A 12,981-nucleotide genomic window follows, 5' to 3' on the forward strand; every position below is an offset into this window, starting at 1 on the left:
GTTTTAAGTTGGTAAAAATGAGGGTGATTTTAGAAAAATTATGTTTTAGTAATACAGTGTGGATATTAGATTCTAATACTATCCATTTTCTTTGAGGTTTGTTTTATACCAATAAACTGGACTAGATCCTCATACCTAGCTATAAATGGACTAGTCTCCTCATATCTAGCTACAACTCTCTGAACTAATGTCTGATTTTTCCCATTCTTTTGATTTGGGGTTATTGAGAACTGCCCTTGTTCCTGAAGCCCTGCACACTAAAACTAGAAAACTTGATATAAACTCCAGAGAAAACACCACAGTTGCTCATGTTTAGAAAATCTTTTTTTGCCTCTTCTTATGTGGGCCACTCAAATTTTACCAGTATATTTGATGATATCACCAAAGACATTCAAATGACAATTTGAAAATCTATCAAGTTGTCACTGCCTGCCCTATTCCATCTGAGTATGCTTTGAGCCAGACATCTAGAAATCTCTATTGGCTGCTTTCAGATCCCAGGAATTGGTATTATGTGTCTGCTCCAATCATTAATCATTGTTTTTATTTTGTCCCCATAGAAATGCCTTAGTAAATACATGATTGCTTCCACCATAGCCCTAATTTAGGGAGCCCACCTGATCACATCCTCCTGAAATTATTTAAAGGTGGGACTGTAGGGGAGCAAAATTAGCCACCCTAAAATGCGAAATGAAAGTCACTTAGTCGTGTCTGACTCTTTGCCATGGAATTCTCCCAGCCAGAGTACTGGAGTGGGTAGCCTTTCCCTTGCCCAGGGCATCTTCCCAACCCAGGGATTGAACAAGGTCTCCCGCATTGCAGGCAGATTCTTTACCAGCTGAGCCACAAGGGAAGTCCTCTCTTTGGCATAAGCATTATTTTGGGCTAATTATTTTTAACAAATAGTTGACTCCAGAAGTGGTGGTTTTTTTTTTTTTTTTTTTTTTTTTTCACCTCCAGCTTAGCTGCTTAAAGAATTTAGATAAAGTTCTGGTCCTGGAAGAGCACTGTCACTGGAGATGTGGACACAGAGTATGGGCTAAGTGTGGTAAGGGGAGCTCTGCAGGGCCTGGAGACCAGTGTCTTTGTGTCCCACTGTCTTTGCATGGTCCAGCAAACATTGCTTTACCAAACATTTTCCTATCTTCCTGTAAATTGTTTTCCTCCCCTTTAGAGTCCCAAATCCCTAACCCTTTCTCCTTCCCTCAGATGGTGTATAAGCCTCACTTGGCCTAACTTGGTTTCAGGCCTCCTATTCTTGTGGGGCCCCATTTATAGGTCGTACTCATGCTCACAGCCATGTCCGACTCTTTGTGACCCCCTGGGTTGTAGCATGCCAGGCTCCTCTGTCCAGGGAATTTTCCAGGCAAGAACACTGAGTGGGTTGCCATTTCCTCCTCCAGGGGATCTTCCTGATTCAGGGATGAAACCTGTATCTCCTGTGTCTCTTGCTGTTAGGCAGATTGTTTACTACTGTGCCACCTGGGAAATCCCACCATACAGAGGTAATTCAGTTCATTTTTCCCCCTGTTGATCTGTCCTGTACCAATTTAATCAGTAGGACCGCCCCCCCCAAAAAAAACTCAAGAAGGATGGGGGGGAGATTTCTCCCTTACAAACATATTATAAACATTTCCTTACATAAAGTTTTTAGTTTCTAAAAAATGTTGAACTATTAATTTAAATGGATTATTTTCCTTCCAAAACATGTTTTAAAATTTATTTTTGTTTTCAATATAACATTCAGATATTTACTTATTTACTTTACATCCTTGGTTCATGTATTCTTTTGTTTTTTCCTTTCTCTGGCTCTTTCTTTTTTGTTGTTGTTTTTAAAAATTTATTTTTTTAATTTGCCTTTATTTTTTTATGTGGTAACAAGAAGGTTTTTTACAAGGTTCAACCATCCACATACAATTTAAGCTTTTATTTGGGAGTATGGAGAGGAGCTCTGGTAGATGTGGTATTCTTCGTTCATAATCTTGGAGAAGCAGCCATGGTGTTACTCTGTTCTCCTAGAGCCACTGCTGGCTCTAAAGCACACAGCTCTGTGGTGTGTATGTATGAGTGTGCATTCTAATGAGAGTGGAACTTTTAAAACAAATTCCCTTACACCCACTGATCATTCCCTGTCTAGCCGAAGGCAAGATTTCTTAGGTTTGTACTCTGCTTCCTTCCTACTTTTGAGGAAAAACTAAAAACCTTTATTTCCCCCCATTTGGAAATGAGATTTGAGAATCAGATTAAAAGGAGTCCACCTTAGCCTATAGGGTTATTTGAGTCACTAGACATCATGAATCATTCTGTCAAGTTAGAACCTGCATTTTCAAGTGATGCTTAGCCTAGTTGCTGATCCAGAGGAGGCACTGTAAATATTTGGTGAATGATCGAGGCAGTACCTTTCCAACTAAGGACAGCCTTTCATCTCAGAAAGCCTTGTCCTTTCTGAATAATTCTCTGCTTTTCAGCAACTAGAGTGAAAGACAAGAAGATCTAATCTTAACCAGGGTGGCTGAGTGTAGAAGGAAAGGTGGTATCTTAGGCTAACAGCTATTAAGGTTGTAGTGTAAAACTTAATGTTACATTAGGAAGCAAATGTACAGTCAATGCATTTATCAGTGTGGAAGTAATAAGATGTGCCAGATGTCTTGTATTTCAGTGCCTGGTTCTTTTCCTCTCCCTACCCCCCTTTTCTGAAAATACAATGGTTGTATACTGCTTCCAATAATTTTGACTACTCTTAACTAGAAACTTAGATGCAAATAACACTATGTCCTAGGGCATGAGGGATATAAACATTAATGACCTCTTATTCCCTCTGCCTTGTCAAAATAAAGTCCATTTTCTTAAAGCTAAAATTCCCAGTTATTACATGGTGGAGTAAAAGTAGATAAAGAAGGTTTTAAGATTCAGAATAGTTAGAATCTTGGCTCTGCTACCTATCAGTTGTTAGATGACCTTGGGTGAGTTATTTCCCTTAATCTCTAAAATGGTAGTAATTAACAGGGCTTCCTTGGTGGCTCAGAGGTTAAAGTGTCTACCTCTAATGCAGGAGAGGACTGAGCGACCTAACAGGCACTTTAAGGGAGATGGTGAGGCTTAAGTGAGAACAAAAACAGGACATTTTGGTTTTTACTTGATGAATACCAAACTTATCTAGTGCCAGAAGGTCAGGTTATTCCTTTTTTTTAAAATACCACTCAGCTGCTAATAAGTGGTAAGATGTTTTACAGATTGTTCTTGATTTGTAATTCTTTTGAGATTTAGATGAAGATTTAAATGATGCTCATTCTAGCAAGTGCTGTTCTTTGAGAATTAAGGTTGAGAAGCTGGTTGCCAGGTAAACTATACCGGTAAAATAGTCAATAGACAATTTCCAAGATATATTTAACCACTTTTTCATTTTATACATTCTGCAAAGTTGTTGTTGCTATTGTTTTTAACATCAAGACCCTTTGCTGTTTAGTCGCTAAGTCGAACCCTTTAGGACCCCAGGGAGTGCAGCACACCCGGCTTCCACGTCCTTCGCCATCTCCCAGTTTGCTCAAACTCATGTCCGTTGAGTCCCTGATGTCAAGATCCTAACAGGTTAGGGTAACACTAACTTGTGTTTACATTTATTTTTCTGTCACTTATCATTGAGAGGGTTCTTAATGAAGAGTTAATCAAGGCTAGGCAATTGAAGTTTGCAGTTAAGCGTCTGTGCTTAAATTGTTTTCTATCAATTTTTAAAATTTTTCCTAGCAACTTTTCCTCAAGCTATCGCTTCTTTTATCTTGAACTGGCTCAAATTCTTCCTTTCCAGAAATGTTTTTGATGTTTATTACCAGCCTCTTTTGTCACATTTTCCTCACTTCGGGAGACCCAGGTTACGAGGACCAAGTTTGTGCTCGGTAATCTTTCCTGAGTTCTACGTGATTATACCCCTGAATGCTTAATTCAGTTTGGTTAAGCATCAGATATATTTGTGGAATGCTGCTGTATGATAGGGTGGAAAGTAGTGAGGTAGTGGGGCTTATTACCAAAATGGGTAATGGAAAACAGAGAATGTGTTGTGTTAAATAACAAAAATGCTTTAAGCATCAAGAAGGGGGTAATTAAACTGCTGGAATTTTCAGTAAGTAAGTGGGACGTGAGAGTGAAGAGCGAAGAGAAGGTGGCGAGGTTTTACTTCGTTATCCTTTATTAATAGATCATCAGGGAGGAGTCTTAAGAGTCACGTCTAATGCGCGAACGACTCATTCGGAGGCGACAACCCCCTCCGCCCTACTTCGGGACGCGGGGTCACTGGCCGCCTAAGTGTCTGCGTCCCAGCTGCCGGTCTCTCACGCAGTCGCCGCGCCGAGTCTTCCTCCGAGTCCAGCTGCTCCTTTGAGCGCTAGCAGGGAGCCGGTCCACCAGGCCTATCCCCACCGCGCCCCGGGTTGGGGCCCGCCCAGCCTACTCTCCCTTCGGCGCAGGCACCTGCCTGGCCGCCCCGCTCGGCGGGGTCCTGAGGCGCCTCGGGGAAGCGCGCCGATTGGCTGCGGCTCGGGGCTGGTGCTTGGCTCCGGCGCCGCTTGACAACCGCAGTGTGCGAGAGGCTTAGCCGAGCGGTAGCCGGCTTCGGGAGGGGCAGACGCGAGGAAGGACGGACTGACGGGCTGATGGATTGACGCGCTGGGGGCAGGAGGCAGGACCGACGCCGAGCCCAGACCGCCACCCTCGCGCTCCCTCTCCAGCCCGGAACCCGCCTTTTCGGGGCCCGGTCCTCTGGCCTCCCAGCCGCTTTCTCCTCCGTGGTTTCTCCGGGCTCGACCCGGAGCCCTCAGGTGAGCGACTCCTGGAGGCGGAGGCGGGGTCGGGTTGCGCCTCGGGTTGTCATGGTCACCCGTCGCCGCCGGTCACCACCTGACAGGGCGGCGACCCTGGCGACCCCAAGGGCGGCGTTCCTGGCACGGGAGAAGGGTCTTGGGTAGGCTGGGGTGCTGACTGGGTGGGGACTGGGGTCGTGGGTGAGGCCCTGGCGCCGACGGGTGGGGGCCAGGCCGAGACTGGAAGCCGCCGCTCCTGAACCACACCTTTGCCTCGCTGCTAGTCCGGCTTTGCCGACCGAGCCGACGCCCCTCGCCCTGGCACTGTCCGCCTTTGAGCACGGTGGGTGCCCATCTCGCTGCTGCTGTGGAGCGGGAGGGCGGCTGACGACGCTGATTCTTTCTTCCTCGCCCCTCTGCCAAGCCCAAGCGACAGCCAAGGGGCGCGCTCCCGTCCCTTTCTGGGCACGCCTTGGCCCGGAGGAGGGGAGGGCGCTGCGGGGCTGGGGCAGCCCCGCGGGGGCCGGGTTGGGCCTTCCTGACGTCAGTGGTCAGTGGCTGCAGGCCTTTGGGGGTCTGGGCGGAGTCGGGGAGAGGGGCCGCGACTAGATTTGGAGCTGGGGTTGGACCGGAGCCCCGGGGGCGTCTGCGTGGGAGAGAATAGGAGCTTGTAGAACTCATAGGGTTAAGCCGCTTACTTATGTTGGGGAGAAAAGAGATTGGGGCTCCAGCTCTGGAGCGAGGCCTTGGCCGAAAAGGGGCAGGAGGAACAGGGGAGGCATTTGACCAGCATTTAATTTTTTTTTTCCTCTCTGTACCCAGACGTGCAGTTAGTAACTACGCATAGTATCTGAGCAGAGCAATTTTGGCAACTTGGTTCTCTCTGCATAATGAGAGGAGAAGTCTTTGTTCCACCCAGATTCATAGGTTGTGATCCTAACACTTATTTCCCTCCCCTTGTTGCTGATTTAGAGTGCTTCAAGAAGTTAATGGCACAGAGATGAACATGTAAGGCTTGAATATGCTGTAAATATTTTTTTTTCCACAGTAAATCCAAATAGATTTCTTTTTTTTTTTTTGTCTCCAATGTTGGCATGTATTGCCTTGAAATTTTACTGTAATAGAATGGAGAAACGCCTAAGAGCCTATTTTCCTTTATATAGCATATTCCTGGGTCTCATTTAGAAGGAAAATGTGCTGAACAATTTTACCTTAGGTTTTAGTGAAATGATTGCTTCTACATAGGAAGGAAAAATTATTATAGTGACCAGCCAATTAAGCCATAACAGTGTATTGTTAGGGGAACACACACACACACACAAATGCTTGAATTTGATGCCATTATAAATATGCAGTTTTTTTGTGAAGGAATTTTAATCTGTTTTGCACCCACTTTCCCACTTCCTAATTGTCTTTTTTTCTTTCTGAAGTCAGTACTAGGATTATATCATAAGAAAGCAGGGTACTATCCATTCCTAGTTACATAATGTGTTCAGTTTTTCTGTTTGTGAAGCCCCGTTATCAATTACTTACTAAATAGCGTTTGATATGCTTGACATATGCTGCAGTTTGAGAAACACTTCAAAATAAGTGTGAAAAGATGCAGTTTTCCTTAGTAGCTTAGTAAACTGAAAATCAGATTGCCTGGATTTAAGTTTCCCTTTGCTACTGATTGTAATCTTGGAAGAGCTGCTTACCCCACTGTTGACTAGTCTAATTTCCAAATGATAATACCTGCTTTTGTTTTAGTCTGGGAATGAGCTGTGAAGCTGAACAAAATAAAGTATTTGAAAGCAGTTTGGAAACAAAATTTAAGACATCTGTTGATTACCTTTTAATAGAATGAAGCGTTGACAGATTAATTAAAAATTTCTGAATGATCTATTTAGTATTTCTAGGTCCAAGACCTTATTGTAAGAAATAAGGGGCTTATAGAAACTATTAAAATACATCTTTAGTCCTTGGCAGAGGTTCTTTATTACTGTGGTGACATGGCGAAAGGGTGTGTTCTTTCTATATGTGGGTCAGGATTGCTTTCCTGGTTTCAGTAGGATGTTTTCATAGTTTAGAAAATAAGGCTATGGCCAATAACTCTTACTTGAGTTTCATTTGGTATTAAATAATTTGTAGTGTACATCATTGATTTTTGATCAAGAAATAGCTTACTTTATCCCCTCTGACCTATGGTTTTCAAATAGGAGTATTCGAGATAAGCTGAAATGTGCCAAGAAGTAAATCTGTGGCCACAGAATATGATACACATTTATGGAATTGTCATCAGTTTCCCTTGAAGACTTGGATAAAAAAAATTTTTTTTAATATTAAACAAGATATATGGAGAAGTAATATTGACACTAGTTTCTAAGGTAAAATTCAAATTTTATGTTTATAGGTTCTGTGGGGATGGGTTCAGTTTCTTTTGTCGTTTTAGAGAAAAGTTTTAGAAGAATTGCCTTAGGCTTACTCAGCTAATGAATGAGAGATTTACTTCATAGGACAGGAAATAAGTTAAGTTCACTTTCTGAAGCTTTGACATTAGGCTCCAAATTACTTGAATCCTAACTATGTTCTCTTGTCTTCACCCCTATATAGGCCTGAAGGTTGTAATGGAAAGGTCACAGGATTTTAGACCCAGTTGTCCCATTCTTGCTTCTGCACTTTTTGCAGTGTGACCTGAGACAAGTAACTAACATCTCAGAGTATTAGTGTAATATTAGGTAAAATGAAGTTGGAAAGTTGTGAGAATTAATATAGATGATGTATGGGAGTGTTTAGCACAGGACCTGACATAGTGGCTGCACAGTAAATGTTAGCATGTTTTTCCCTTCTCATCGCTGCATGTTAGGATATTAACAATCCTTCAGACACATTCTTAGCAAGATACCTCATTATTCCTCTGAACTTCCATGAAATTTTGTCATTTTTTTTATGTTACTCTTTACATTTTATGTATAATGTTTTTGTACAGAAGACTTTAATCCACGTCTTCAGGTTATAAATCCATTGCTGACCCTTGTCTGAGAATACTTTTTTTTTTTGCCATTTAATTTTGAGACCGTTACATTGAATAGCCAAAACTTACATATTTCAACTGATTTTTCTTTTTCTTTTGAATTTGTTTTTGTTTGAGTAAAAGGATACCGTCACAAAACACCACGCCCTCCTTTATAAGCCCTTCTTTTGTGTTTTATCTTCTTGTTCACTGTAGTAACTCAATCATTGTAACTCAGGGGTGCAGCATGATGCTAGCACATGTACACAAGTATTTTTAAATGAGTACTTCAAACATGTTTCTACAAGTAGGAGTCTCTCCATGCCGCATCTTTACCATAGTTGATCTAATCAGGATTCCCAATGTTTTAAAATTACACCTAGCTTTTTTTTAAAAAACAAGGTAAACTTTTTCCAGATTAAATTTTTATATTTTATTCACAGCACAGTAGCTCTTCCAGAAAATTTTCCAGAAGATCCCCTGGAGAAGGGAATGGCAACCCACTCCAGTATTGCCTGGAAAATTCCATGGACAGAGGAGCCTGGCAGGCTACAGACCATGGGGTCACAAAGAGACATGACTGAGTGACTAACACATATAACACACAGCTCTTCCATAGCATGTTATTAGCAGCCCTTTTGACGCATTGTCCGAGGACAATGTCCTTACCTTATGAGTTCTAAAGAGGGAGAAATTTACATTGCACCAGTCACATTCATGTCACTCTGTTAGGAAGTTGATCTCATTTTACAAGTCGGCACTATTTTAGAGAAAAATGGCATAAAATTTTTGTATTATTTATAGTTGATGCATTTGATTCAAATAATGAATTCAAATAACTCATTCGAGAAATGAATGAAATTCTATGACTAAGTGCCAAGTTTTGTGAAACCTATTGAAAATGGAACTTATATAAAAATCATTGAGAAAGCTTTATAGAACTGAGCTAAAATTGGTGCCTTAATGTCCATTTTGATTTAACATTTTTCCTTTCTTCGCTTCCAATTTTATTGAGATATCATTGACAAACAGCACTGGGTAAATTTAAGGTGTACATAATGATTTGACTTGCATACATTATGAAATAATTATCATAAGTTTAGTGAACATCATTTCATATAGATACAAAATTTTAAAAATAGGAAAAAATATTTTCCCTTGTGATGAGAACTCTTAGGATTTACTCTCAACAACTTTCTTGTATAATACTGTTGTTGTTTAGTTGCTAAGTTGTGTCCGACTCTTTGTGAATGCATGGACTGTGTAGCCCGCCAGCCTCCTCTGTCCATGGGATTTCCCAGGCAAGAATACTGGAGTGGGTTGCCATTTCCTTCTCCAGGAGATCTTCCGCCCCAGGGATCAAACCCAGGTCTCCTGCATTGGAGGCAGATTCGTTACCATTTGAGCCATCAGGGAAGCCCCCTGTTTAATATAGAGCAGTGTTAATTATTTTTATCATGTAGTACATTACATTCCTAGTACTTGTATAACTGGAAGTTTTTACCTTTTGATGGCCTTCGTCCACTTCTCCTTTCTCCTGCTCCTTACCCCTGATAACCACAAATCTGGTCTCTTTTTCTAAGAGTATGGTTTTGAAGACTGTGTAAGTTCCTGTTATATAACGTAGTGATTTGATATTTCTATACATTTCAAAATGATCACCATGATAAGTCTAGTCACAATATGTCACTCTATAGAGACATCACATGTTAATAGTTATTGTCTTAGTCCCCACACTGTACATTTAATATCCATGACTCATTTTTTTGAAACTGGAAATTTGTACCTCTTAATTTCCCTCACCTGTCTCTTCCTCCCCTTATACCTTTCCTCTCTGGCAACCACCTGTTTGTTCTCTGTATGTATAACTGTTTCTGTTTTGTTTGTTTTTTAGGTTCCACATATAAGTGAAATCATTCAGTATTTACTTTTCTCTAACTTATTTCACTTAGCACAATACATGGCAAGATTTCATTCATCTTCTTTTTTTAAAGATTTATTTATTTTATATTTGGCTGTGCTGGGTGTTTGTTGCTGCTCGAGGGCTTTCCCTCGTTGTGGCAAGTGGGAGCTAGTCTTCATGTGGTGCATGGGCTTCTTGCAGTGGCTTCTTCTGTTGCAGAACACAGGCTTTAGTGCAGGGTCCTCAGTAGTTGTGGTGCTTTGGCTCAGTAGTTGTGGCTGTGGGCTTAGTTGCTCCACGGCATGTGGAATCTTCCCTGACCAGGGATAGAACCCGTGTCCCCTGTATTGACAGGTGGATTCTTAACCATTGGACCACCAGGGAAACCTTTCATTCATTTTTTTTGGCTGAGTAATATTCTGTTGTGTATATGTGTGTGTATACCACATCTTTCTCCATTCATCTGTTAGTGTGCACTTAGGTTGCTTTTATATCTTATTTTTGTAAATAATGCAGCAATGAACATAGGGGTTCTTATATTTTTTCTAATTAGTGTCTTCATTTTTTTCAGATAAATATCTAGGAGTGGAATTGCTGGGTCCTATGGTAGTTCTATTTTTAATTTTTTGGGAATCTGTTTACTGTTTTCCATGGTGTCTGTACCAGTTTACATTCCCACCTGCAGTTCACAAGGGTTCTGTGTTTTCTGTATCCTTGCCAACAGTTGTTATTTGTTGTCTTTTTCAATAATAGCCATCCTGATGTGTGTGAGGATGTTACTGGTTTTGATTAGTATTTCCCTGGTGATTAGTTGAGCATATTTTCATTGCAGTCTGTATGTCTTTAGAAAAATATGTTTAAATCTTTTTGCCCATTTTTTAATCGGGTTGTTCATTTTTTGATGTTTTATGAGTTATTTGCATGTTTTGGTTATTAACCACTTGCTGTATATATTGTTTGAACATTTTTCCAAATTTTGCTTTTTAAAAAATATTATTTTGAGTGCTTGGAAATAGAATTGGGTTGGTTTTCTTTCTAACTTTAGGAAAAGCTTTTGAAATGAAATTCTGGGAAGTACAAAAAAACAGTATCTCACAAATAGATGATGTAAAGCAACTTTAGGTGTCTAGTTGTGCTCACTGTATAGTACCCACATTATGGGAATTGTTAAATTTCATTGTGTACAGTTGTTGACCAGACCACAACTCGAGGGAGAATTGTGTTCTATTTCAGGTGCTTTAAAGTGAGGTTAACAATTGTTCAGAGGAGAATGACTAGTATTGTAGGGAATCTGAAAGTTATATGAAGATTGGTTGAAGGAAGTAGGCGAATAAACATGATTGTCAGACTCAAATGTGTAAATTATTAACGTAACAAGTTTTTATTGTGCTGACCCTGAAGACACACCTAGATGAAAGTAGATTTCAATGCAATATTGGAAAACAAAATAAAATGCCTTTTTATACTTGTGAAAAATTGCAGGAATTCTGCATTATCTATTGCTGTGTAGCAAATTACCCCCAAACTAAGTGGCTTAAAACAACAAGTATTCACTTTACTGTTTCTGGAGGTCAGGAATCTGGGCCATCCCAGCTGGGAGCCTCTGAGTTTAGGTCTCTCCTGAGGTTGCAGTTAAGCTTCTCTAGGACCTATGGTCTCACCTGAAAGCTAGACTGGAGAATGATCTCCTTCCATGCTCAATGACTCAGACCTCTGTTCTTTGTTGGACTGAGGGCTTCCACTCTTTACAGACTGCTGACTGAAGACTTTCTTCAGTTCTTTGCTACTTGGATCTTTCCACAAGGTTTCTTCATGACGTGGCAGCTGACTTCCCCCAGAGAGAGCAGTTTGAGAGAGGGCACACACCTGCTCTTGGAATGGATGTTACCATCTCTTTATAAATCTTGGAAGTGACACCCCAACACTTCCAGTCTGCACTTGGGTACAAGTGAGTTACTAAATCCAGTCCACACTCAAGGGCCAGGGACTACAAAAGGGTGTAAAAACAGTAATAGTCTCGCTGGTGACTGTCTTAGAGTCTGAGACAGGTACCTTGGGTGGGGTATAGAAATTTTCTGTCATTGGAGGCATTTATATAGACATTGGCAGATCATCTGTCAGAGATGTGTTCAGATATTCTGTGCTAAAAAAGAGTGGACAAAGGTACCTCCCAACTTAATTCTATGATGAGTTTATAAATGCTAAGGAAGTAGAAAAGCTGAGGATGGAAAACTCAATTAAGTGGTTAGTTATATAGTATATATACTATTGTACTTCTTTCAGTAGTTAATGCTTATATATTTGTGGGTTTTTTAGTATGTTTTCAAGTTTTTGTGACTCATTACATTTTCTTATGTTTCTAAATATTCTGCTCTATAGTAGATACAGTTGTATACCTACTGACAAACTATTTTTTGTATGTTTAGTTTTTGAAGCATACTCAAATATTTTAAGTTCTACTTTTCTCATTGAAAACAAGTGTGGGAGTAAAAAAAAAAAAGAACATAAAGGATAATTTTAATCTATTTTACAAAGATTACCTTGTCTTTAGGTGTGACAGAAAACTATACTAGAGATAGTTATATTTCATTATATAATGAAAAATGAAATTGTGTTCTTAGATAAGGCATCTCTTTTACCACAAATAAGGTAAAACACACAAATAAGCAAGTAAAGAATACTACATAAATTTATATGAATATTCACTTTGATCTTAATTGATAAGCATTAATTTGTGATTAGAATTTTAAATTAATTTTTATTATAAATATTACTCTTAAAAACATTCTGCCTGTCTTTTTTTTCCTGCCTATCTTTTTTACATGTGTTTTTATAGGTTGAAATTTTACCTAATAAACATTCGAATTTTTACCATAAGCTGCTATGATAATTTAAGGAATAAACTATTTAAAACTTTTAAAATTCTTTGCAAGATTAATACCTGAAACTTTTGACCCGGAGTCAGGAGACCTTGAGTTTCTTATGCTTAGCTCTGCCTAATGTCCAATAATAATTCTATAGTCAAGTGGTGGCATTGTTTCTCATTAGTAAGTAAAATTCACATTTTGAATAGTTCTAAAGAAGTTACTTGCTTTGGTCTGACCAAACTTAACCCTCCATGTTTCTCTTGAAATCCGTAACACAATTTATGAACTTTATGATTGGAAAAGTATTAAGTCTGAGACTGGAACTCAGCAGAGATCCAGTAGACCTTAAACAAACCCACTAAACCATGTTGTAGATTACTTGTAAACAAGTGATCTAAAGCAGTGTATTATTATTAATATTTTGCC

General features: G+C 39.9%; 2 protein-coding genes across 5 annotated transcripts in view; one reads left to right on the plus strand and one right to left on the minus strand.

The window, feature by feature from the left end:
• The first annotated feature begins 4,286 nt into the window (after positions 1-4,286).
• WDR47 (WD repeat domain 47) overlaps positions 4,287-12,981 on the plus strand; it is a 62,290-nt gene continuing 53,595 nt past the window's right edge. Inside the window, exon 1 of one of the 4 annotated variants that reach the window (XM_070785980.1) lies at positions 4,287-4,811. The gene's annotated coding sequence lies outside the window, so the exon portion shown is untranslated. Of the gene's footprint in view, positions 4,812-5,017; positions 5,137-12,981 lie in introns of those variants that run through there. The other 3 variants (XM_070785982.1, XM_070785981.1, XM_070785983.1) reach the window with 3 other exon arrangements.
• On the minus strand, positions 4,404-5,474 carry LOC139180198 (bcl-2-binding component 3, isoforms 3/4-like). Its single transcript, XM_070781664.1, has 2 exons — positions 4,973-5,474; positions 4,404-4,822 (listed from the first exon to the last, which is right to left on the minus strand). Exons 1-2 carry the CDS (start codon positions 5,472-5,474, stop codon positions 4,404-4,406), a joined length of 921 nt encoding a protein of 306 aa, XP_070637765.1.

Source organism: Bos indicus, chromosome 3 (genome assembly GCF_029378745.1).
Source record: "Bos indicus isolate NIAB-ARS_2022 breed Sahiwal x Tharparkar chromosome 3, NIAB-ARS_B.indTharparkar_mat_pri_1.0, whole genome shotgun sequence".
Taxonomy (NCBI): domain Eukaryota; kingdom Metazoa; phylum Chordata; class Mammalia; order Artiodactyla; family Bovidae; genus Bos; species Bos indicus.